Genomic DNA, 24,787 nt, shown 5'->3' on the forward strand with positions numbered 1-24,787 from the left:
TAACGAATTATTTGGCGGGGGTTTCAGTGGTTGATGGCGCGTCAGTCGCGTCGACAGGGTCCAAGCTCCGCTACAACGATAGCTCTTATCGGCGCTGATTGGCTTAGCTGTCGTGACATCAGCTTCAATTATTCGAAACCCCTTTCACATACTTTGAGCTCGAAACGATTCTACCAATCCAGAGACAATTTGCTCTAGAGGGATCATTTACATCCATTTTTCGCTATAGTTGTACGTTCTTTTCTCACTAATGGATATTTGAGCCCCGTCTCCTTCTTTTTGGCGTTATAGTAAACCTGGTTTATCTGGCGATATCCTGTCGAGCACAACATGACGGTCGCGCGGCCAGTTCGGGCGTTGATCGCCGGCGGATGCATTCTCTGGTGTTTCTTTCTATGGCAGATATTTGCTCCATCATGGTCGCTAAGAGGTCCCGGTGATCGCTACTCCAACTTTGAACGGGATCCTATGTTAGATCGTAAGTCGCAAAGAGCATCGACGCCAATTGTTGCTAACTGATATAACAGCTACCGATGAACCAGAAGGAGTGTTACATCGTACGAGTCCGAGATATGCCCACGATGCGAAAAAGACGGAGCGCATCGATGCGACGCTATTAGCGCTTGTGCGGAACGAGGAGGTGGATGCCATGGTCATGTCGATGAGGGACCTCGAAAGGACATGGAACTCCAAGTTTAATTACCCCTGGACGTTTTTCAACGATAAGCCTTTCACGGAAGAGTTCAAGAGGAAGACAAGAGCGGCTACGAAGGCGAAATGTAACTACGGTAGGTCCTTGTCTAGGAAGAGGAGAGGAGAGAAGAGAAGAGTATATGCTGATGCTACGACCAGAAATCATCCCCAAGGAACATTGGGACATGCCCTCCTGGATCGACGAAGAGCTCTTTCAAGAATCCGCAAAGATCCTCGAAAAGAACGGCGTCCAATATGCAAGCAAGATATCATACCACCAAATGTGTCGATGGAACAGCGGTCTCTTCTACAAGCATCCAGCCCTGAAGGACATTCGCTACTACTGGCGTGTCGAGCCTAACGTGCACTTCTTCTGCGATGTCGACTACGATGTTTTCCGCTACATGCACGATAACAACAAGACATACGGCTTCACCATCAACCTCTACGACGATCCCAAAACCTTACCTTCGTTGTGGCCCGAGACAGTCAAGTTTCTCGCTGAGCATCCTAACGCAATTCACGAGAATAGCGCTGTAGCTTGGGTCACCGATGATATTCGTCGGCCGTCAACGAACAGAAAGGCTCAGGGATACTCGACATGCCATTTTTGGAGTAATTTTGAGATTGCGGATATGTCATTTTGGAGGAGTAAGACTTACGAAGACTACTTCAACCACCTCGATCGTGCGGGTGGATTCTTCTATGAACGATGGGGTGATGCTCCAGTTCATAGTATTGCACTTGGTCTATTTGAGGACCAGAGCAAGATTCATTGGTTCGTATTCAACCTTTCTTCCACATGCAGGAGACTAACAATGCATCTCAGGTTCCGTGATATTGGATATCAACACATCCCCTTCTTCAACTGTCCCAACTCACCAAAGTGTAAGGGCTGTGTAACTGGCCGTCTCACTGACGGTGAGGCCTGGTTGCATCGAGAAGACTGTCGACCCAACTGGTTCAAGTACGCCGGTATGGGCTAACAAGCTTTGTCTCATGTAAAAATTTGACAATATTTGATGCATAGAAAGGGGTACAGAGTTTTGGTTTCTGGCAATTTGGATAACGATTTGGCGCCGGTGGAAAGCTATTAATGTTCAAGCAAGCTGGAAGGGGTATCATGATGGACAATATTTTGTCTGTACGAATTGGAAAACGCCTTTGATGATGATGATGTATTAGATTCGAGAATAAACAAAGGCGCTATCTCGCTTGATCTTAAAAGTAATGGGTATAAAAGATGTCTACAAGGCTCCATAGACAGTCACTACGCCTGATGTTCCACCAACGCAGAACTGATCTCCCCAGCCATCCTCCCTCCACGCCATACAACTCACAACATTACTCCTCGCCTTCTCCTTTCCATCCCGGCCAACAGCCTTCTTCTTAGGTTCAAACCCTTCTGGCCCCCAAGGAACCGTCACCTTGGCCGCCAACTTTCCCGTCAACAAATCCCAAGCCCATATCCTTCCATGTCCGTTAGGTGCAGGCTCACCGGCCATGGCATCGCCAACCACTACGTACTTCTCTTTGCCGCCCAGCAGCGCCTGCAGCTTGACATCTTCGTTCTTCCATCCTGGGTCGGTGTATGCGCGTAGACAGGAGCCGTTGTCGCGGTCCATCAGACGGAGTTTGTTGTCGAGACTTCCGACCAACATGGTGCGTCCGTCGCGGGTGAGACTGAGACTCGTAACGGGTGCGCCTATCACATCGGTTGTGACTTTTCCCATGCGGATATCGTAGCTGCGTACGCGACCATCGACGCTCCCTGCGAGGACTTCAGGGCCACGGATGGCGAGACATGTTACCGCATCGTTGGCATCATCGAGAACCTGTATAGGCTTGAAGCTGTTGCTCTTCGTATCCCATAATCTCACCGTAGTGTCAAACCCTGCGCTGACAATAATAGAATCACCTTCTCCCGCAAAGCTCACACAATTAATACGAGCCGTATGGCCATGAACGTTACCACCAAATCGCTTAGTCGTAACAGCAGTGCTCACGTCCCAAAGGAACACGCTGCGATCACCGCCAGCCGACACAAACCGTTCATTATCGGCAGCGACAGAGAGGCTCAACACTTCATAGCCGTGAGCAGCATAAGTCTGAATCAGTCGACCCTGAGGAACAACGCTGTGACGATCACCGGGGCCAGATGTGCTGGGAAATGGGTTGTAGAGACGGATGGATCGGTCCGCGGAACCGGTGAGGATGTAGGTGCCTGGAGAGGCGGAGTATGCAAGGGCATGGACCGGGCCTTTCAGTGTGTGTTAGTGTAAGCGACAGCGCGGCATATGCCTTGAAATTGCTATAAGTTGGTGGGATATGACATGATACGATATGATGGGATAGATACGCCACGCCTGAAGCCAAGAGTAAAGATATGGAGGAACTGACCATTAGCGCCCAAAAGATGAGCAGATGGCTTATCGGGAAACCCCATTTCAAGATATTGATAATTATTGATATTGTCAAGTAAAGAGTGAGATGAAGGAAGCTCTGACGTTTCTACGGCAGATGCATGTTTCCAGTGCATTACCTAATCAGGCTAGCTGCATATCTCTATGCAACCCGATGATTATGGACGTTGCCGTAAGGGAAATCGGGCTAATTATACCGATAGCCACACTCCCCCCCCCCCCTCTCCTCAACACTCGACCGTTACCTACTATGTACGAATAAAGGTCACTGCAGTGTAACCATAGGCCACCTTGCAGATCCAGACTTTCATGATGATGTACATGGAGAACATGCGAGGTTATTTGGGGAAAATAAGTACCTCATATGCCGAGAGGCAAAGCAATCTGTGGTACACGTATGTACGTGTCATGTCGGCTTTTTTTTGCAGTAGACGAGATAGGAAGTTGGTATTAATTAGATGAGGCTACGTTGGTCAAGCAAGCAGTAGTATCGTGATCAAGTTGGGCATCATTTACAACCAACAACCAATATCTTACGACATAGAATTCAATCACACTACGGTTTTGAAATTACAATGTCCCCCGGCCCTTGCTGAGCATTCAGCCGAGGATACGATACCGTCTTTGTCCCCCCCCTCCGCCTTCAGTTCCACCTCTGAGGCCATCAAGAACCACTTACACAACCCACAGCTTCAACGGCCCCCAACCAACAAACCCTCCCCCAAAGTTGATGCCGGGATTCCCTTCCGTCGAGTCCATTCTCACCCACATATTCCCCTATCCCGCCAACCAATACTCTGCCAAGCCTCTTATCACGGGCTTCACGCTACCCTCGTGGGGCATTTCTGAGCGCTTGTTCCCAGCATAGCAGCCTCTGTGCTTACTGAATTTGGTACCATGTTCGTGTGTGTTGGAGGATGCGAGGATCCTTCCGAGATACGAGATCAGCGCCTATGAGATTGTGTCAGTCATGATCCATATCGTTGCCGCAGACGAATAGCCGCCCATTGATGTGAGGAGGAAGGCATTCGCGTAGGCACGAGTTGCAGGGCCTTTTGAAAAAGAGACGTCTGACCGTAAACTGTGGGAACGACACATGGGTTTGGGAGTCTGGCTCTAACATGAGAAGGACATGTCACAGGAAGATCACGCCGCACACTAGACATGGTATCCATGAAACTACTCGAGGCCCTTGTCGCAAGTGCTCCAGACGGTCTTGTCTCAGCCTGTAACAACCACTCGAGGTGATTCAGGTTGGTCACTCGCTGCAAACAGTATTTGCTCCGAAAATCATCTTGTCTTCAAGTCCAACGAAGCGTTGGACGTCAATTATATTTCAACAGACTTGGTGTGGACCAGATGCCTAATCATCTTGGTGCCTGCCTGGCTCAAGAACGCTCAGCCCACTCGAGATCAAATCTCAGAGGGTAAGACGCCAGAACTCCTTCCCTTATGTGCATAGTAAGATATATCATACAATGGGAATAATATAGAAAACAGTACAAGTCCCTCTATCCAGGAACAAACAAGCGACAGGGCCAGTCAATTGACTGCCTGTCATCGTATGCTATGTATATAACGCCATATCCCCCAATGTGATGCCCAACACCAGTCCTGCAGTGTCGTGAATGCAGGAAGATGCAAATGATACAAAAACGGTAGAAATCAGCGTCGTGTGGCCAGTGCCAGGCATTTCATGCAATCCGCTTGCTCAAATCATTGAAGATAGTAAATGGTATCCATATCCCGGGGATACAGCTTCTCCATTGGGTTGTTGATTTGCCAACGAAGGATCTTCTCTTCTTCACGTCCTTCAGAACTGTAAAAAACTCGGTAGCCTTCCATGGGACTGACCGGTTGGCTGCCTCGCTCTCGAATGCGATGCAGCATTGCGAGGCGTCCATCAATCGCCTCTTGCGCGTTCCGCACATTGTCCCAAATGGCAAACATGGCCTGAACCACTCCCTGAACCATGTGCACATTCTCAATAATGTCGCTTAGGTGGGAAAGACGGCCACTTGCTGTAAAAACATCAACAGCTTCCGCCAAAACCATGGCTAGAACTGGTGCAGGTCCACTGAGGACTGTCTGGCCTCCACGATGAAGTCGTACAAGTGCCTTGGCCATATCCAATACTTGTGTTGCATGTTCATAGCATGTTTGTATATTGTGGGATGTAGTTTGGGGCGAAAGGCGTCCTGCTGCCAGCGTATGGCGACTGAGCTTGATCATGGCATGGTTGTAAAGAAGGTGCATGGTCAAGAAAGGTCCCAGCTCCCCTGCTAGCGCTGCAGACTCAAGATTTGAAGCGGTAAAAGCCAACCGGGAAGGCAAGGCGTTGCGCCACTCTTGAATGCGCTTCAGAATTCGTTGAGATGGCTCCAGATCCGTTTCCATCACATTCACTCGTCGAGCCATTCTGTAAATCCGGCATACGTCGTTAGACCAGATGTGTACCATCTGAACTAGGTACGCTGAAATGCCAAGCTCACGGTCTTGCGCGGTAGCGACGCCCAAGACGTAAGGGTTGAAGACAGGAGCGAATCCATCCATCTCACGCTCGAAGCTCTGACCATCGGCGGGGAGGCGGGTATAGATATCTTCGGCGTTAATCATTGCTAAATGGTCAGGAAAGCGACCGTCAAGGCGCTCTAGCATGTAAAGAGACCAGAAAGTCCTTCTCCGGGCTTCACAGTACCCAGCCTTGTTCATTCCGAACGGAAATGTGACGAGGCCGGCTTCCTTTGACTCTTCGATCTCGACGTTCAACTGAAGGCAAGCTGCTGAAGCTACCGCAGCTGAGATCATCTCACTAGCTTCAGATGAGCGGGAAATTGAAATATAGTAGAGTGCCAGTAAAACTCTAGTCTGAACCAACTGAATACAGTTGGCTGTGGTTAACTTCTGAGCATAGTGCGCAACAGACGCGTACTCAAAAGCGATCGCCTTCGGTCCGCCAGAAAGCGCAACACCGACAGCGAGAATGCTGTACAGGATCATCAAATCCTCCGGCGTCTTGCGGTGCCCCGGGTTTACAACCCATGCCTTGAAGACGTTCTCGGGGATGAATCGCACGATCATGGTGCTGTCGAGATGGACGAAAAAGTGAGAAATCACAGAACGAATAGACTGGGGGTCGGACAGGGAGGGGTCAGTTCGCCAAGCTTGGTTGAGCACGTCTTCGGAAATTCGAGGGAGTTCGATTGCGGGAGGTTGAATGGGGACGTGAGGTCTGGGAGCCTCAACAGGCGGCAGTGCGTGCACTGGCTCACCCATCGAAACGTAACTATCATAGCCCGATCGAAGCCTCTTATGTGAGCCCGACTCTGGAGACTGGGGACGGAGAGCAGTTCGTGGCGACACCGGCGAACTGTTCTCGCTCTCATTGGGTATGGTTGGCCCATTCAATGTCCTGACATCGTCAAGCTCAGCCGGCGGTGTCGATGGTGATGTGTTATGCCCTCCTCGAGGCCTAGACAATGTTAACAAATCTAACTCGGAATGATGCTGCTCGATACAGAACTTACGCATTCTTGAATTTGCATACGCGACCAAACTTCTCGCACTGAACGCATCGAGGGTAGTCAGGATCACATTTTATCTTCTTCTCACGGCATGTCACACATGCAATCGCGAGTCGTTTTCTGGGTTTCCCAGCCTTGGTTACACCCCAGTGAGCGTTTACTGCCTCACCATCAATTACTGTCTTGCAATGACTGCCATCATCGTAGAAGTAGCACATTCCCTCGCCTGGCACTTCAGTGGCCCTGACAAATCTAGGTAAGAAATGTGTTCCGGTCCAGATCTTGGGGCCCAGTCCATCCTTTGAGGGAACACCATCAGTCGCCGTAGTGCTTGGTGTTGGTGGAGGGATTGGAGCTCCTTGTGAAGACCCCTGATCGTTGTAAGTGGGAATCACACGTTCCTTAGGACTTGGAAAGTGAAGCCGAAACTGGTCCTGTGGTGGTCGAAATGAACCATCTCGAGATCCTAGAGAGTACTCAGATCGGCTTTCTTGGTGCACAGACCATCGGCCAGGTTGCCCTTCAGTAACTGATTCCTGGCGGGCATGCTCGCCATTGCGGAATCTAGGAGAGGCTGAACCAGAGTAAGACCGTGAGAGGCCATGGGCTGGGTGTCGGTCCGCTTCGAACTTGTTGTCGTAGGTGCGTGGTTGTGATAATGAAGGTGACAACGTGGGCGGGAAGTAAGATGTTGAATGATGTCTGTCACCAGATGGCGCACGAGTGCGATCCAGGGGAGATGTAGTAGAATAAGAGTTGTTGTGCTCTGAAAGGGGCGAGTGTGCTGGTCGGCCAGCTGGTGGTGGAGGTCCGAAGATACTACTCAAGGAAGGAAGTTGTTGTCGAGGCGCAGCTTGTGTGGTCGACTCTGGCCTTGACTGTTCACCATTCATCTTCTGATCTGCAGGCATTTCTGTTGTCAGAGACTTGTCATAGTTGTTCATGGATGGCGATGTAGGAGCTGGCGAGATCCAAGGTCGGTCCGCAGATGAGTTAGTAGAATAGGTCGATGCGCCTGGGCTTGTCGACTCTGGAGGAGTATTTGGGAAAACCAAACGAGGACGAGAATCTATGCTAGGTAAGACACCCATTGAGAGGACTACTCGATATGGCTCGAGTGGCAGCAAAAGAGCATTTGAGGCTGGAGAAACAGTGCTATAAAAGAGCTTCAAGGTCGAATAATGTAAACCGGCGCCGAATAATTGGTGGGGGAGGTCAGCAATTATCTATCCCCCTCGGATCGGATACAATTATTACACCAGCGGCGCGGCTCTTTTTGGGGCCAGCGTTGCTAAGACAGGCCACCGTAAAAGACGCGGTGGTACCCTAATACGGATAGCCCAAGACCAGGAACAAGCTGGTCTAGGAAGGGAAAGGAGGGGATGTACCAATCCTAACACGATCCAAACTGTCGGGTTGGGCGTGATGGTTTAATACTAGGAGAAGTCTACCAGAGTTGTCGGCCGATCCACCAAGTATACGTGGTTAGAAGACACAAACGTGTAGAGGGAGGGAAAGACAAGCCTCTATCTGATGAAAAACCAAGACGGTTGAAAAGTGATATAATTGAGACAGTTGTCAACTTCCAGCATTGGCTGGTTGGCGATGACTGCCAACCGCTTGGTTAACGACCGAAGCGCCTCCGCGTGGTAGAGGCGTGGGCGTGGACACTTTTGCTGGGTGTGGCCTTGGCTCCTTAGATTTGCGACAAGACGGATCAAAGAACGCCCAACGGAGGTTTGCATCCCTGTCCCAGTCTCTCAATCCCAGTCCCCCAATCCCGCCACGCGAAATGCGAGTCCCGGAGCGCCTCGTTAGAGGTGTGCCGTTGTCCACACGTGTACGGTGAATATCTGTGGCCTTATTTGCATGGGACATGATGGGTCCCTGGCTGGATGACTTGCGGATACTAGCGCAGATGTCGAGCGATCCCAGGCTGTTGGCCATCGACGCCAACGGCATTGTGGGTACAGTACATGACATGGCGTGCGAGCCAACCCAACGGCTCTCGTACACCCCTAAGCTGTGCAGTGCTTGGCGATGATCCTATCTGCAGGGATAGAGGCATGGGTCGCCGGGCACCGGGGGACGGGGCCGCGTGGGCGTGGCACGCCGATTTCTAGGAGTGTGTGGCTGATAGATGGATAACTGACGGCTGATGGCTCCCCAAGACCCAGGATACCAGACGCCGGCGTTGCGGCAAGCGGCCAGCGTCCAGCGGCCAACGGGTTGTGGGTGATTGTGGATGAGCTCCAGAATGCCGCGCGACACACAAGACAATCTTTAAAAACGGGGTGTATTTCAGCCAGAGAGCTCTCAACAAGAGTCAGGGAACCCGCCAAGGGGTGACGCCTTCCGTCAGCAAGATCCCTGATTCAGAGTAGGAAGCGGGAAGTAAAACCCAGGATAAGCAGTTGAGTAATAACATGCGTCGAAGAGATACCATCGCAAATTTGTTCAAAATACCCAGGCTAACAATCCCTCAACACCTTCCTCCCTTGGTAGCCAGGAGAGAGACTAAACGAACCAGGGTCTGCCAAGGAGAGTTCCTGTGAGCCCGTCTAGAACTTCAGCTCTTCCAGAAAGATATCCTGGTACGGGCGGCCGCCAGTAGCCGCGCTTAAACGCTCGAAACACTTTTTTAAAGTAAATAGAGTTTATATCGAACTCTTTTTCCCACTCCATGTCGTGCAACGCAAAACAGTGAAGGGCCGTTGGTCTTGGCACTCAGTCAGAAACTCCCGCGTGGCGTTGTGTAAAGACTTTGAACGCTGAGTGTTGTGGCGTTGTCGGTAGAAGTGTATAAGCATGTCACACAGAAATACTTGGCTCCTGTAAGCCCTGCTGTAAACCAACTCCCCACAGCTCTCACATATGCCATGCATGTACCGGCAGGCCACGGGTATGTAGGCAGAGTGCCGTGAACGAACAAAGGAATCGCCGGGTTTCTGAAGACCCCGCTGGAAAGCATAAAAATAAGCAACAGGCTAAGCCAATATAGTTGAGTACTTCTAGCTCCATAAAAGTGCTCTGTAGGTAGTAATCAATTTCTCAGCAATAATTGAACAGGAGGCGGAACAAGTGCATTATGCCCATCGAGGTTATTGTTGTCTGTCGTGGCTGTAGCTGTGCGAATACTGTCATAAAATGAATCGCATTGACCTCTGCTTGTACTCGGAATCATGCCGGCGACAGTACGGAGTAGTCGAGTCAGGAAGTAAGTAACGGCATATATTGACCCCTGAAGCTCAGTCCGTCGGACTCCAATGATCCCACCGTTGACCCAAGTGCGGCGTCGTTTAGCGGCTTCGTCTGGACTAATGGATCTGTACCACCTGCAGCTTGGGGTAAGACACTAGAAGATGAGCGAACATTCAACCTCGCCAATGCACTATAAATTATCGTGAAGCTGGACTAGTGACAATGATTTAACGGGAACGATAGAGCAGTTTCAATGCCCGGTCGCCGAGCAATGCTGATGGGCTATAGACAATCCGAAATTTTTGGCCCAGTTTGTACTGCTGCTGTCAGTATTGTGCGGGTGAACATAGGTAGTTGGCAATTCAGGTACAAAAATGTCACACCTTCGGAGCGACGAGCTCATGATCCGGCTCGTATACTCGGGTAGGCGGGAAGGCTGGCTGTCAGCCAGTATCCGTTGTCTAAATGGTTCAGTGTCTGCATCATTTCGTAATCCAAGCAGCGCCAGAATGATATCTGAACCGCTTTCAGTAAATATTGCGAGCGCCTAGGGTGGTAGCTGGAAATTACGCTTGCCAGCCAGTGGCTTGAGAGGTAGGGAATTGACTCTTACGCTCTGTGATGGACTCATGTCCGAGGAGCGCTGCGGTGGATAAGGCGCTCGGCATACCCAATTAAGAGATCCAACCTGAGATTGTGCTGGCAATAAGATGAAATGCCAAGCCCTATAACACGGGGGAGTGCTCGCGGGTTCTGATGATGCCAAATTTGGCAGGCTGCATAGCACTTCCTGGTTACAAAACGGTGAGCTGGAGCAACCGAGGTGCTGATTTGATGGCATGAGGATCTTCCCATGGTAAGACCGTTGGTAGCGATAGTATGCAATTGTTCTTAGGTATATCATCCCACTCATCATAAGAATATCCAACTCTAAAAAGCATCGAGGCTCTTTTATTTGCTTAATTGTTGGACATTATGCGCTCACCCCCTGATGAATGATTATAACTATCAGTCGGCTGCCAAAGCTCATGTCGATCTCCAGGGCGGGACGAATAGACTTTGCACCAGATTTACAGAGCCGTCGTTGCGGCACCCGTGGTTCTATCGACAGCTTCCTGGGGAGATTTGCTTTTCGCGCAGTGCCGGCCATGACCCTAGGTTGCAGGTCCCCAGATCCATGGATATGACGTCTTGGCCGCGTGCGGCACATGGTCCAAAGGAGGTGTGGCATGTCACGGCAGTCGTACGATCTTTTGACGCTAGTCCGTACTGGCGCCTCATCGTTTCGCCGTCATTCCAGCAGTGGAGTAGGCTCGGATATATGTAGGCGTCCTGGGGCGCTGTGGGCGTGTTCCATAGCGACAGAGTGTGGCTGTCCATTCCGGTAATTGTCAGCAGCATCTTGGTATTACCGATAGCCTTGCCGTGACTACCTACCTACCTACCTAGTTAAGTGTGGTAGCTAACTCAGCAGAAGGGCCCAAACGCATGACGCGCCGTTATGTTCGGCGAAACGAACGACAAGTAAACAGATAGGGGAAATTGAAATGTGTAAGCCATGATGAAGCAAACCCGAGAGAATGGATTGCTCCACTCCGATAACACCCTTTGGCGGAAATAAAGGTATCAAATTGGGAAACTTGCGAGTTCAAGGCCGTAAAGTCCGCGTATCCTGAAAGTCTGTCTGTCTCCCTTGGAAATTGGCAAAACAACGAGTTGGGAATGACAGTCGTTCGATGACGATTCAAATTTCGTTGTTTCATGTTTGGGACAAAGCGTAAGCCACCAACACATGCCATCGAACCCAGGTACAAGTGCAAGTGCATTTCACTTGGGTTAGGTCGAGATAATTGCCAGTTACCCTTTGAGGAAGGCACTGCTACCAATCACGGCCAATCATGCACCTGCTCTGTCGGGATGGATCTTCTCAGTCGGTACCTTCCAAATTGACTTCGACTTCCACTACCGACGAGTTTCCAGCTGCACCTGCCAAAGATTCGGGTAGCACGTGCCACAAAGCTATGGGAAAATTTGATACAGGGATGCATCGTGAAGCTTTCTATTAAAGTTCCGACGACATGCGTACATAATTTTCGACGTTGCGCCGAAGATATTCGGGCCATGGTCAGAGTTGTATCGCTTCATATGGATCCATATGTCGACCAGGTACAAACCAACTGGTAAGTTGCTTACACCGAGGTGGATTCGACGCGACGTCGCTTGCTGCAATGAACCACCAGAAACACAGCTCAGATATCGAGGCGGCACGCACAGGTAGACAAAGCTCGTTGGACAGGATACGCACTAAATCGAACAATTACCAGGCATGCGGTTGAATCATCTTGATTCTGCACTCATACCAGATGGACTGGAAATCGCTAGGCTCTACAGTAGGTCACCGTCTACACCCGTACCATAAGCCGCTTGTCAAGGAGTGCTCCAACGCAAACAAGGGAACACTTCCTGGCGCCCGCTGGCGTCGGCCGCTGGAGCATGGGTTCAATGAAAGCACAGGACATGATAGGACCTCGGTAATCTGTCTGTGCGAGGAAAAGCGTGTGCAGTACGTACCATCTCGGCTACCGACGAATGCCCTGCCCTGCTAGAACGAGCTGTCAGATCAGTGATCACTCATCAAAAAATCAATCTCTCCTCCTTCTGCAGAGGCTTCTACCCCGGATCCACTACCGTGTCGCGGATCTCACATGGGACCCAGGCAGGGTATCTTTTTCGACTGCCTAATCCAGCTTCATCTCCGGCCTCTACCCGCAAAAGACACTATCCGGTGCCCTTTTCTTTTAATCTTTCCTCGCACTTGTTTGTCGCTCGGCCGAGTCCCCAGAAGACCGCCTTGCCCTCCTCTTACTTGGCACCTCGCTTGTCGCTAACAATGTTGTAACGTTAACGCCCAGTCTGTACAGATGGTTTCAGCTCCAGGTAGCATTGACACTATGGAAAGGATCAACAATATTAAAACCAGATATTTCGGTTCACAGAGATTTTATCCCCGCTAGGGAGTGCCTCACTATGTTGACAGTTGGTCTTCGTCATCAGCGCCACACGCCTAAAGACATAAGACATTGAGTCTTGGCTCTCCTGAGATACCGTCGCTGTGCTGTACGAGGGCGTATGAGGGGTTTAAGCCCCCAAATGCCCCTCATTTCAAGGCTGCATTGAAAGTACGGTGGCTTTACCGCACAACGAGAACATGAAGAGGATTACCATCTAACACCTTTGGACAGCATCATCAAAAGATGTATGTATTGTCTGATACAATTCTTGCGCCCGTCACAATAGTATCAAGTCAGTGTCGGAGACCATAGACGCTCCAACTCGACTTACACTACAACTCTCATCCAAGGGTAACTGCCGCTAACCAGGGATGCCAAGCGGTTACCAGGATATTCGGACCAACGTAACGTGGGCGCTAGGGTTCAAGGGGTGAGCGCAGCCTCCAGGTAACGGCTCTTGACAGGAGGTGCACACTGGTGTGAAGTTAGTGTGACCTCCCTCTCCACACCGTTGGGCTCGCCGCTCACTTTCTTTCTCTCTCGGTCCCGACGGGAGCGAAAGGAACCTACCTTGACTCGGCATATCACAGCCACACCAATCACATTGCAGCCTCATCGCCTAATGTGGACAAAAGAGTTGAAGCTCATGAGCTAATTCACACTGGTGCCTACACACAAATATGTGTCAGACGAAATCAGATTGAGCTCTGTAGGGTGCAAGTCGTAACTTGCCTTGTCAACGAAGCTGTCAGCAAATTCGTAGCTTACCGAGTATCTATCAGCCAGGCGCATGTACAGCCTCTCTGGGGTATAAGATCGCTCAAATGGAATGGCCCCGTTATAATCCAAGTACGCTGCCCCATGGGAACATCGTGCTGAGGGCCTGTTCAAGTAGAGGATATTCCTCCGAATTAATCAAACTCTCGTACGGAAGCGCATGGTTGCAGTGGATCGACATAGTAATCACATCGGCAAACGTTAAAGCGTATATCCATAATGCAGATACGGCATTACGTTCCGCTTTCCCATCTCGGTTCGCCATAGTTTGAACACTAGATACGCACCACGCATCATCAAGATTGAGGGATCTCCTAAAGGAACGTCAGGCCCATCACAAACGACATGTGCGATATCATTCGGTGGCTGAACAATGATGACATCATGGCTATCAGACATATCTTATTCGTTTATTTCCCTGCAAGCCATGCAATTACGATGTACATAATCATGATACAAACTCTACATCAGAGCGTCCTGCTCTTTGCCTTGGAGCACTCTACGACAGTGTTGAACCAAGTGCGCATGATCTCGACAATGTTGACAGAGCTGAACATGCAAAATGCTGTTTGGAAGTGTCGATACAACTGCCATGACAAACGCGCAACAAACCCGCACTCTCCCAGGGCCCCTGACGAGCCTAAATAAAAACTCGCTTAGACTTACTGAAAACAGACTAGACCTAAAGGTAAACCGGCAATTGCTAGATGGCGCGGACCTGGAAATAGACAGATGTGCCGCGGACGGCAAATGTCGATCTTCGGGTCGGGTACTAGAGCCACAAGTCCGGAATTAACACTCCGTTGAAGATGGCTGAGCCGGTATGTTTACACGCGACAAGATACCGAGTTCCAAGTTCGGAAAGGCATTCGAGATGAGCGTATCAGGGCCGTGCAGATCATGACCTACCACGACATCATCGAACTCATGAAGTCACCTTCAATTGGTTGTGCATACATACATACATACTGTATGTGATTCTTTCGCCCTGTCATACACTACAACAGCGTTCCCAACGTTCTCCTTGTTGCAAGGCGGACCCGCCTGTACGTACCGAGCGCAAATCCCCACGCACGTCCAGCCGCGGAATAGACGTCAAGCGCGCGAAAGTCATACAGGTTTACAGATTGGTTACTAAGAAACGCGCTAGCTCTGATCTCTAATAGCTCGCCAATAGCCGCCTCTGTTTGATTTAGACGGATTTCCGCTTTTGTCTTACGGAGTCGGAGACATTTTCAGACCCGGAGACATCTCTGCCGAGATTGGAAGGCATGAAACTATCCGTAATCTAGGCGCTGATGATTAAGTGTTGCATTCAGGGCCTCGTTGCGTAACGGGCCAAAATGCACTTTTCAGTTTTCGTCAGAAAGGTGACTTTTCAGCTGCCTCAGTTCGGCTGTTACCCTTGACTTCTCCTGGCCATGGGTTTGCAGTGGTCATCTTACACTGGATCAAAAGTAGGATAGCAAAGCTTGCCTCGCACCGTCGCATTCCTACAGCAGACCGAACGCACGCATCGTGCCATAATTATACGCTAGGGCAGCTCCTAGTCTCCCTACGTGTCGAGAGGAAGGTGATATACTCCGTATGGGAACAGGTAGGGCACAGCCTGACAACGTACAGCCAGCTTGCAACTACCTAATCTAATGGGGGCTGTGCCTTTGTTTTCTCCTAGGCCAGTAGCCTAGGTTGCAACTTTAAGTCCAATAACCAAATAATTGGCCCACTTGAGAAGCCCTTCTCGAATATTTCCTCGCAGATGGCGCTACTGGATGATCTCTGAAGAGCCTCATCGATTTTGGGTTATGAGAAGGCAGAACGGATTCATTCAGTCTGAGCACTTGCATGTATATGAGGAACATCATGAACTTGTTCTTTTTCTCAACACGGTATCCATTTTTAGAAGAACATTTCCACACTAAACCATTCCCTGGATTCAGACAAGATGGCCGACAGTGCTGGATTTTCAGCTGCCACCGCAAGTCAGGGCCTATCTTGGCTGGGAGACGAAAAAATAGCGCAATGATTGGAGGGTAAATGTCCTTGCATCATTTTTCCCACCTCACATCTTCTGCTTCGGCACTCTGAGCCATGGTAATTACATTGCATCGCATGGAGGATTGGTGAGGGATTACGGTACATCCAGGGGCATACAAGAGTTCGTACTTGACACACACTCAGTGTCGCACGGAGTCAGACAGAGGTCATTTTCTGTCTCGAGCGAAGGTTGGGGGCCTAAGGTATCAACCAATCATATGACAGTCGGAGTAATGCCGAACCTGTGCAGGGGGGTGACGTTTGAGAGCGAGCGGCATCCGCATGTCAGAGCGAAATTCGCTTGTGATTTTCCCGCTGTCACTCGCGGTATCATCCCATGTTTGGAGATGGATTGCCTTGGATCTTGCTTCATGCGGCCATCCCTTTCACGACAGTGCTATGACAAGGTTTACTGTACCTGGTTTAAGCCTCTCGGCAGTCTACAGCCTACAGTATGCCCCAAACACAAGCCAATGTAGGTACCTACCTGTTGTACTGATCTGATGGGAACAGCATCTCCATGCCACATGTCCTCTGTCGATGTTTGTACCGCTACTCCAATGTCGTTGGCCTAGTTGAAAGCACGGTTATCCCTCAGGTGTTTGTTTGTTCAACGACCTGCCAAATCGGAGATGCCAGTACGTAAGAACCATCCGTATATGCATCAGTGACATAGTCAACACAAAACTTTGAAGAAAAAAACTATTTGTTTGATCGACAACGGTGCTGAGCATCAACCCTGGGATCAACATGCATACCGTCTTCTGAATGTGGTATTATTACGACACGATGGACTTGTAACGCGCACACAAAATCGACAATACGTACCGTGGTTACGAACATACATGTGATACCGTCTTGTATCCCGGTCATTTATGACAGATTTGGTTCTGGCGCCGGCTTATTCACCCGATCTGGATCAGATACAAAGCAAAAAGAGCAACAAGTACCGGCATCTTAATGCAACAGTCCCGCAGCCTCCATGGGGCCATGTCCTGGGGAGTCTTAGCCTTTGGGGTCTCTCCATACACAATCCAACAGCGCATTGACTGGATTGCAAATCCCTCTCTAGACTCTAAAACTCTAGGTACTGTACCCGGCTACAACGCTGTCTTTATGGCTGAGTCATGGATTTTGTGGACTTGATGAATTGATTGACTCGGCGAATCCCTCTCGGCATATCGCCCAACTTACTTTCACGGCATTATCTGACGGGCTAGGGTTTAGCGTCCAGAAAAACAGGAGAAACAAACAAAGTGGGAGATCCACCAAGATTGGGATATCTCGGTCCCGCACGGTAGCGTATTGTATTTCGCTACACCCCGAGGGCAAAGCATTTTGCGAACGGACGAATGCGCAACCAAATTACTTTTTAGCCCTTCCTTCCTTCGCTCGCTCGCTCGCTCGCTCGCTCGTTTGCTGGCGTGCCTTGTTGGTGCAGTAAGATGCAATATCACACTGACGCGGCCGAGATCACGCCGTAGAGCGGCTTATCCGAACCCCCCCGCCCCCATCATGAGTCTACGGTCACAGGATCCAGGGATCTTGGCCACTGTTTATGGCCCAGTCCATTGCAGTGTTGTTGGGTAGGATATAACGTTACTTGGCATCCCCGAGCGGTGCTACTACAGTATGAATCTCAAGTGTCGTCAGTCAGCCAGACACACCCGTGTAAGTGAACAGAGATCAGCACAGAAAGATATACAGCACCAAATGGGCGATTTATGCGGCTCGTCCGGGATATATTCCGCTATGCCCTGCGCCGAGAGATATTAGGCGAGCAACAAGGTTTTGGAACTTCTGGGGTCGGGCGGCCGAAACTACGGGCTTCTGTTTGAGAGTCGATGGTCTAGCCCAGCTGTCCAGGCACCACACCTGGGAGATCTGTGGCGCAGGCGCGAGACATTTTGATTGATGTTGGCTCTGTTTTAACAGCTACCGGTGCGCCAGCTATACACTGGCCAGGTATTTAGGTGCCAGGCCCAAAACCTAAACCAACTTAGTGTGTTTCTCGGCATTTCGTGATAGTCCGTAGATCGGGTAAGGATATCCAAGATGAAAAAGACGACAGCTTTTTGTTCGAAATTGCTTATCCTTCAGGGTATCCATAGAGCCTCGAGTCAAGTGAGTTCATCCTCACAGAACTACGATATCTGGATCGAAACTAAGCCCCGTCTGTGCCGCTCTGATGATGGGGTCAACATCCCCTTATTTGTCTTGGCATAACACTCTGGTCGTCTTGTGTTGGCTGCTGGCTGCTTATCGCCTACGCGGGAAACCATTTCCGTGATGCACTGGTGGTGCTACAATACCTAGCCTTAAGAGAACTGCCTCCATCGTCAACCAACAGACCTCCGTGGTTTGATGGTATACGACTCAGCTCCACCGGTACTTGTGGCACCAAACCCGTTGTCGCTGTGATTCCGACGCCCTATGTTCTAGCCATGGATACGGCGGAGTACGGGTTCAGTCCTGAATGCATACATTGTGTTGGGTCCAGTTCAGGTCACCCAATTATTGAAACCGGTAGTATGGTATGAGACCTGCGAACAGGTATCCCAAATGGTCGCAGGATTGTGGCGAGAGGCACTCAGTTACCAACGAGGACAACTGTCAGAGCGCCAAGAAACCGGGGTCTCAAGATTTCGACCAGTCGGGAGAGCGTCTGTCCGATGAGTGTATTAAACAGGGATAGGGGGTCTCATCGCGGGCAATGGCAGTGACAATGTCGCAATGAAGATTGACATGGGGCTTCTGCCACATGCGGTAATGCAACAGTCTCACATGCCGGTAAGTGAAAGTTCTACGGTTAACTTGTTTATTAATATCTCTTATTACCGGGAATCGCATAAAACCCTGCGATATAGGTTAGGTGACTCTTGGTCATATAGGGTGACTTAATATCAGAAGCTTGATATTGAATGCTTGTGTTTATAATAGCTTGTAGTAATGTTTCAATAACCGTGTTATCATACCCTGTAGTGGTTTTCTTCTTTTTCTGTGTTTCTTGAAGTATGCGACTAGTGTTGTCACGGTGTGTGTTGTATATTATGTTGTGTGTGGTGTTCAACGGTTTCTGCCACTCATAGTGTCAAGAGTTATAGGTCTGGGTGACACTGAGTAATTTCCAAATAGGTCTAATGAATTCATATAACCTTGGATACGCAGAAGATTACATATAAACAATAGCTCACCATCTCATAACTGTGACACGTCCTTGTTCATTTGATAGAAGCACCTGGATCTTGATGCTATGAGCTGGTGTCACGACCTGAGATGACCCAGTTGACAACATGATCAGCGATAGCAAGGGAGTGAGAATTCAAGTTCAATATGTAGTAACCGGATAAGACTCGCGTATATCTGAATATACGAGTCGAGCTAAAATTGAGCTTTTCATGAGAGTATCTCGTGTGTATCACTGTGCTTCCTGTCCATGATGCATACTCGTGACCCATGGCAGAAGCGAGATAACACTATCTCCAGGACTGTTGACATAAAAATTTCCAAAAAGATGACCTTAGCCTACGAAGTGTGTATTGAAAGAACAGTACGTGAGTTTTGACCCTGAGAGCTCATGAGTTTCTGGTTGAGCTGATGGTCCTTGGTGCCCCAGAGTTCCATCATGAAAGATGGTAAAGCCTTCAATTTATTCAGCTTCGATGAGATGAAAACTTGAAAGTGATAGTTGGAGTGCCAAGTAGACATGCATATTGCATCGGGTGCTCCTTTATGAAGAACAATTACTGAGAGAACACAATGGCGTGCCAATCTGCCAAACTCCGAGAGAGCTTCACACAAGGACAATACCGATGGAAGACTGTGTGAGAAATCCAAATTAAACGATTTTTTTACTCGATGCAAGCAAACTGTCTTAAAGTCTCTCGCACTTATCATGAGAACTGGGTAATAACATGTGAATCTATCGGCCGATTTCTCCATGCCTCAATATAATCCATCGAAAGGGTCCAGTGACGATCCGAGGGCGCAAAGATAAGTTAATTACAAGAAGAGGCCTCTATGAAGCTAAAGCCTGATTTATTATACTGTTTTGTTATCAAAAGGATCGTGTTTAACCTCCATCACTTCTCAAAAGAAATCGTTGTCTCGAGCGGGAACTTCATCGACATGTGAAGCACAAAGCATTCAGATCAGCAGTAAAGAAATAAGATATCAACCATGCCTTAGAGTTATTCGATATAATAAGACCTGAAGCTTGTATAAAGACCTTCTTTCCAATACTGGCTCTATGGTTAAAAGAGGCGACACGAGATTATACGTATGATGCTTGAGTCCGGGGAGCATGTGGAATGAAAATTGGAGATATCGTACGCCATTGTAAGTGCTTCAAACCTATACTACGTGAGTTGTAGTGAAGATGGTCTCAAGGACATTAAAAAGTGAGTGTCGCTTGAAGTTCACCATGCAGAACACTCGCATACGGGTGTATGACCCTCCAGGATTCGTGAGCAGAAGAAGGGAAACACAAGAACGACTTAAACTACCGTTATTAGAGTATCATTCGAGCTCACACATATAATCGGTATCATTGTATGTAAATGACCGATACTGGCATTCTGTTGTCAAGCCATATCGAGGGTCAGCACGGGAGGAGCGCCGGCATTTGTATTCATGTGACGCCGCATGAGCACTAAGAAGCATTTAATAAGATATGAGATGCAATTGTTCTTATACTCATAGAATGAGAAGTAGACGCGTACCAATGAGTTTGTTAAGCTGTTGTAACTTGCGTGTCAAAGGTTACCATGACTAACCTTTTGACGAAACATAACATACACTCCATTAGTGGTGAAATAGAATCGTGTTAGCTTTATATAGAGTATTCAAAGAGGGTTATGGCATTAAAAATAGAGAAATACGTTGAAAGTATCGATGCCGTTGTTATACAACGGGATTAGAACTAAGGCTATAGCAAACTCCGATATTGTATCTGGTCACGAAAATAAACCGAAAAAGGGACATCCCAATCATGGAAAGATAACGTCATATCTAAACGGGTGCTTAACGCTGTGCAACTATTGCGGGTGAAATCGCCTCGCACAAGACAAAGTCGTATGACTTTGTTGGTAGGTTCAATAAAGCGAATAATGCGGTTTATTTCACGGTATATTACGGGTCGGATTTCGGGGTTTACACAACATCAAACCCTTCTGTATTAACTAATACTGCATATTGATTGTGTTGGTTGTGAGCTTATGAGGTACAGTATAAGAAATGCAAGAAACCTTCTTTATCTTTCATTATTCACTGTCCTCTATTGCTCGCAAAATGATATCACAGCTTAACTCCATCTTCCATTCCTTTTCCAACCTCACTCCACGGAGTCAACGTCTGGCGATAGCAGCGGCAGCCGGGGTAATTATCGGGATCCCGGTCTTCCGTATCGCAGCCGAAGACTACCGTGGATATCTTGCTCTCGGACCCGGAGGTCCACCTCACAACCTCATCGGATGGATTGGTCAAATCCTCCTAAAGCCACTGAAGAGGGAACCTTTTCATACTAGCTGTTATGATGAGAAGGCATGTGAGAAGGCAGGTCCTAATGGACATATCGCTTTCTTGAGCGAGAAAGATGTCCCTGTTCGTAAAGCACCGAGACCGATGATAGGGAAGTGGACGGCTCCGAGTCGACAGCTGACGGATATGGCGAACCACTCTCTTATCGATGTATGTGTATCGACTCAGCAGAGATTCATTCTCTTGACTAACAGTGTCAGCGTTACCAATCATTCCTGTCATCTCTAGCATCATCGTCTTCCTCAAAGCTCAAGATCGCAACATCTCTTGCAGAGCGACGAGGCCCAGCCCTCTTTGTAGCTTCCAACAAGCCTTCCCATCCTATCGCAAAGCGTACAGGAGGAGAGATTGGGCATATGCATGGCAGCGATGGTTCAATGCATATTAATCTGGCTCCAAAGGATGCAAAGCTTGTTTTAGAGAGAGGCTGGGGTCAGCGTCACCCGCTGAGTGGTACTGTTCTGTATCTTGGTAACGTGATGGTTTACGCGCCGAGGAATGAGGATGAGCTTGAGATTGTGAAGAATATTACGAGAGCGGGTGTGAAGTTCATGCTTGGTGAGGAGTGTTAGGTCAGAGGAGCGGGATTGAGGACATATAATATCGTGTTCAAAGGATGCGAGGGCAGATTCATTTATGACAACCACCTCTCTTTCTATTCCAACATGTAATCACATAGTATACAGTCTCTGAAGAGGTAACATGAGGGTACAGCAATATCCCCATACTGGATATTGCGACCTACCGTGATGATATGCTCCTGCCTGAATTCAGAAAGAACTGATAACAACTGCATCAGCCATTAACTGCAACTATGAATTCTTGCCTACGTGAGTAATACAGATAATGGATACGTAGCAGCTCACAACCCAGAAATGATACAGACAACGAAATAAATACTGTAACAAAAAACAAGATACAGACTTATGAAATTCATAAAAAATGCAAAAAAAGAAACCTAGCAATTGCACGTTTCGATCGTGCGACCTCCGGGTTATGAGCCCGGCTGCGTCTGTTAGTATCATTGGCCAACTGATGCATATTGTAGAGAAACATACCGCGCTTCCACTGCGCCAAATTGCTTTCCTGGTGGTAGAGGAGAGTGAATTTGTCGTACATATAGCCCATCTTTCCATAGTCATAGGAGCGGGGGCGGGGTAAACTTAGCGCACACGATTTGGAGCACAGTGCCAGAAGAAATAAATAGTTTTATGGTATTAGATATTAACATTAAAGCAAAAACGCAAGATATTAAATATTTTATTTAATAATATATACTTTTCTGGATTTTATACTGAACTCTTTCCCTGAGTGAGGCTTTATTTTGCCCAGTTAGACAGCCTTCCAATGATAAGAAGACTTTGCAAAACCGCCTGTCACCCAAGAAAGCAGCTTGGCGCAGTGGAAGCGCGGTATGTTTAACAAGCTCCATCGAAATCTACAAAACTAACTCATCCCAGCCGGGCTCATAACCCGGAGGTCACTGGATCGAAACCAGTAGCTGCTATGGTATTTTCTTTTTCTTTTTTTACTCTTGTCTAGAGGAAACCTCTTTTTACTGTTTCTTTACACTGGAATTGTCTTCCAGGCTGCATGCTTCGCTACTGCTCCACATTCAACATCATCAACAGGCGTTTGCGATGCTTGCCTGCACAGCTTCAAGCACAAGGCCCTTCTTCAAAATTAACAAGCATGTTCGCTTTATCCGAGATGATTATTTGCCACTGATACGACAGTAGCAAAAGGGATCTGTATATGTTGGAATGCGCCGCTACGATGAACCTCAAGTCTCTGAAAAGGCGCTGATCTTCTTATCAAAGCTCCAGCGTTGGGCATTGCCAGTGGGAGGCTATGCACTTGGGGTAACAATCAAACTTGCATCAAAAAGATAAGCCAATCACTACAGACTTACTTGCCACAATTTCCCCTTTTTTTTTTTTTTTTTTTTTTTTTTTTTTTTTTTGCATAACGTATCTCAAAGCTTGAATTGCGCCGCAATGCTCGTCTATCCGTGACATCTTCACAGCCCATTCTGGAGATGATTGAGCGCCGGATATAAGCCCTAAAGGGAAATTCACCAACCCGCCGGCCTTACAAGGGCGCCTAACAACGTCATAACCAATCGCTAATACCGAGCTAAGACCGCGGCAGTGCCTCAGCGGCGTGGAGATCCGCAGATCTTTTCCGTAAACAGTAGCAATGCAGCGCTCACCTCCAAGGAGAAGGATCACAGCTACTGAATATATAAGATGAAGCAGTTGCCAAGGTACAGAAATGATATCAATACAAGAGAACAAGACAGCCAAATACAAAGACTTAAATCACGAACACTTTACACAAACGCATCTTTTATCATTCTATATCAACCAACTTCTTACGTTACACATCTCACAATGGGTCACTCAAACTCAACACTTCAATCTCATCAGCTCTCAGCTGGCGGAATCGAAAAGGGAATCCCACCCGTAATCCGCGTGTCATACGAATCAGGCTGGAGGAAATATGCCTGCTTCGCTCGCATGAAGCTTTTCCTCAGTGGCCCCAACGGCGAGCCTATGTACACACTCAACTTCGTCAAGGGCTTATACGGCGACATCATCCTCCACAGCGGATCATCCATCGACTCACCACCACTGGCTGCTTCTGGTAGGCAGTCAAGCCTTCGCGATGATTATTTGGTCACATTGCCTTCACTTTCCGGCAATGGTCCTCAAGAGGAGATCCTCCGTCGTCCCAAAGGACTGAAGGGACGCTTCTGGTTTGCTATTCAAGTTGGCCATGGCCCAGACCAGCACGTAGAGCGTTTCGAATGGCGACGCTCTCGAGGCGCTGAAGTCAAGAGCGTTGGTCAATCACGCTGGGGCGGATACAAGCTCGTCCGTCTCGGCAGCACAAACACCAAAGAGGAGTACTCCTCCAGTGAAGAAGATCTTCACGATGGTAGCACCAATGGAGAGGGCTACACCAGCGACGGCAAGGAGGTTGTTGCTGTTTGGGGAAGCACAAACTGTCTCAAGAGTTTGTCAGGTGTTGGAGAGTTTCAGTTCCGAGGAAGCGGTGCTACAGGCGAGTTGGGCCAGTTGTGGGCGTTGATGGCTGTCATGAGCTGCATGTCGATCTGGCAGAAGGTCCAGAGAGATAATGCTACTGCTGGTGCATCTTCTTCGTCGGCTGCTTCGGCTTCTGTAGCAGCATCTGCTTAGTTCATGCCTCTGCTTGTATTATTTGTATTATACCTCATTAGCGAGTGTTTCTTTGGTTCAGAGAGGTCTCATGATATCCATGTTGCAATAGTGTCTTTTCCACGATAGAAATTAAAGTATCTGATAATTATTTCACAAACAGTGTTTTATTAGGAGACTATGCAATAAAGTGAATTTGGTAATGTGCTTTTAATGGTTGAAGGGATTGAGCATTTAAGTCAAGGCTGTACATACAGCCCAACCTGCCCCACCACAAACCCACCATAAAAATCTCGCCTCACGATAGCTTCATCATCCACATAAAGCGGCAAAAAAACATACAACAGCGGGGATTCGCTGGTCGTCACCGACCCAACTACTAATCCGCCCCTTACCAGCTT

General features: G+C 48.6%; 6 protein-coding genes and 2 non-coding genes across 8 annotated transcripts; 4 read left to right on the forward strand and 4 right to left on the reverse strand.

The window, feature by feature from the left end:
• The first annotated feature begins 133 nt into the window (after nucleotides 1-133).
• On the forward strand, nucleotides 134-1,810 carry FOBCDRAFT_25061 (glycolipid 2-alpha-mannosyltransferase-domain-containing protein). The gene is made up of 4 exons (XM_031177201.3): nucleotides 134-478; nucleotides 528-788; nucleotides 853-1,471; nucleotides 1,523-1,810. The coding sequence occupies exons 1-4, from the start codon at nucleotides 331-333 to the stop codon at nucleotides 1,677-1,679; spliced, it is 1,185 nt and encodes a 394-aa protein (XP_031048334.2). The 5' UTR covers nucleotides 134-330; the 3' UTR covers nucleotides 1,680-1,810.
• A 130-nt stretch (nucleotides 1,811-1,940) lies between these two features.
• Nucleotides 1,941-3,139, reverse strand: FOBCDRAFT_271420 (WD40-repeat-containing domain protein; the record flags this gene model as incomplete). The annotated part of the gene is made up of 2 exons (XM_031177202.3): nucleotides 1,941-2,953; nucleotides 3,094-3,139. 2 exons carry the CDS (start codon nucleotides 3,137-3,139, stop codon nucleotides 1,941-1,943), a joined length of 1,059 nt encoding a protein of 352 aa, XP_031048335.3.
• A 1,693-nt stretch (nucleotides 3,140-4,832) lies between these two features.
• On the reverse strand, nucleotides 4,833-7,731 carry FOBCDRAFT_130301 (uncharacterized protein; the record flags this gene model as incomplete). The annotated part of the gene is made up of 2 exons (XM_031177203.2): nucleotides 4,833-6,588; nucleotides 6,644-7,731. The coding sequence occupies 2 exons, from the start codon at nucleotides 7,729-7,731 to the stop codon at nucleotides 4,833-4,835; spliced, it is 2,844 nt and encodes a 947-aa protein (XP_031048336.2).
• A 5,544-nt stretch (nucleotides 7,732-13,275) lies between these two features.
• Nucleotides 13,276-13,894, reverse strand: FOBCDRAFT_271422 (uncharacterized protein; the record flags this gene model as incomplete). The annotated part of the gene is made up of 2 exons (XM_059611458.1): nucleotides 13,276-13,326; nucleotides 13,706-13,894. 2 exons carry the CDS (start codon nucleotides 13,892-13,894, stop codon nucleotides 13,276-13,278), a joined length of 240 nt encoding a protein of 79 aa, XP_059466979.1.
• A 7,061-nt stretch (nucleotides 13,895-20,955) lies between these two features.
• On the forward strand, nucleotides 20,956-21,776 carry FOBCDRAFT_271423 (uncharacterized protein; the record flags this gene model as incomplete). The annotated part of the gene is made up of 2 exons (XM_031177208.3): nucleotides 20,956-21,354; nucleotides 21,405-21,776. 2 exons carry the CDS (start codon nucleotides 20,956-20,958, stop codon nucleotides 21,774-21,776), a joined length of 771 nt encoding a protein of 256 aa, XP_031048341.3.
• A 387-nt stretch (nucleotides 21,777-22,163) lies between these two features.
• Nucleotides 22,164-22,287, reverse strand: FOBCDRAFT_t78. Its single transcript has one exon. It is a non-coding gene; the product is annotated as a tRNA-Arg (tRNA).
• Nucleotides 22,288-22,591: 304 nt separating this feature from the next.
• Nucleotides 22,592-22,711, forward strand: FOBCDRAFT_t73. Its single transcript has one exon. It is a non-coding gene; the product is annotated as a tRNA-Val (tRNA).
• Nucleotides 22,712-23,441: 730 nt separating this feature from the next.
• FOBCDRAFT_218975 (uncharacterized protein) lies at nucleotides 23,442-24,563 on the forward strand. Its single transcript, XM_031177209.3, has one exon. The coding sequence runs from the start codon at nucleotides 23,454-23,456 to the stop codon at nucleotides 24,405-24,407; it is 954 nt and encodes a 317-aa protein (XP_031048342.3). The 5' UTR covers nucleotides 23,442-23,453; the 3' UTR covers nucleotides 24,408-24,563.
• The last annotated feature ends 224 nt before the right edge of the window (nucleotides 24,564-24,787 follow it).

Source organism: Fusarium oxysporum, chromosome III (genome assembly GCF_013085055.1).
Source record: "Fusarium oxysporum Fo47 chromosome III, complete sequence".
Taxonomy (NCBI): domain Eukaryota; kingdom Fungi; phylum Ascomycota; class Sordariomycetes; order Hypocreales; family Nectriaceae; genus Fusarium; species Fusarium oxysporum.

What these genes read in the sequence shown, in the direction of transcription:
- FOBCDRAFT_25061 (XM_031177201.3), top strand. Translation starts at nt 331, where the DNA reads ATGACGGTCGCGCGGCCAGTTCGGGCGTTGATCGCCGGCGGATGCATT. An exon ending in ACGGGATCCTATGTTAGATC is followed by an intron (nt 479 to 527) that starts GTAAGTCGCAAA and finishes CTGATATAACAG; the next exon opens with CTACCGATGAACCAGAAGGA. An exon ending in GAAGGCGAAATGTAACTACG is followed by an intron (nt 789 to 852) that starts GTAGGTCCTTGT and finishes TGCTACGACCAG; the next exon opens with AAATCATCCCCAAGGAACAT.
- FOBCDRAFT_218975 (XM_031177209.3), top strand. Translation starts at nt 23,454, where the DNA reads ATGAAGCAGTTGCCAAGGTACAGAAATGATATCAATACAAGAGAACAA.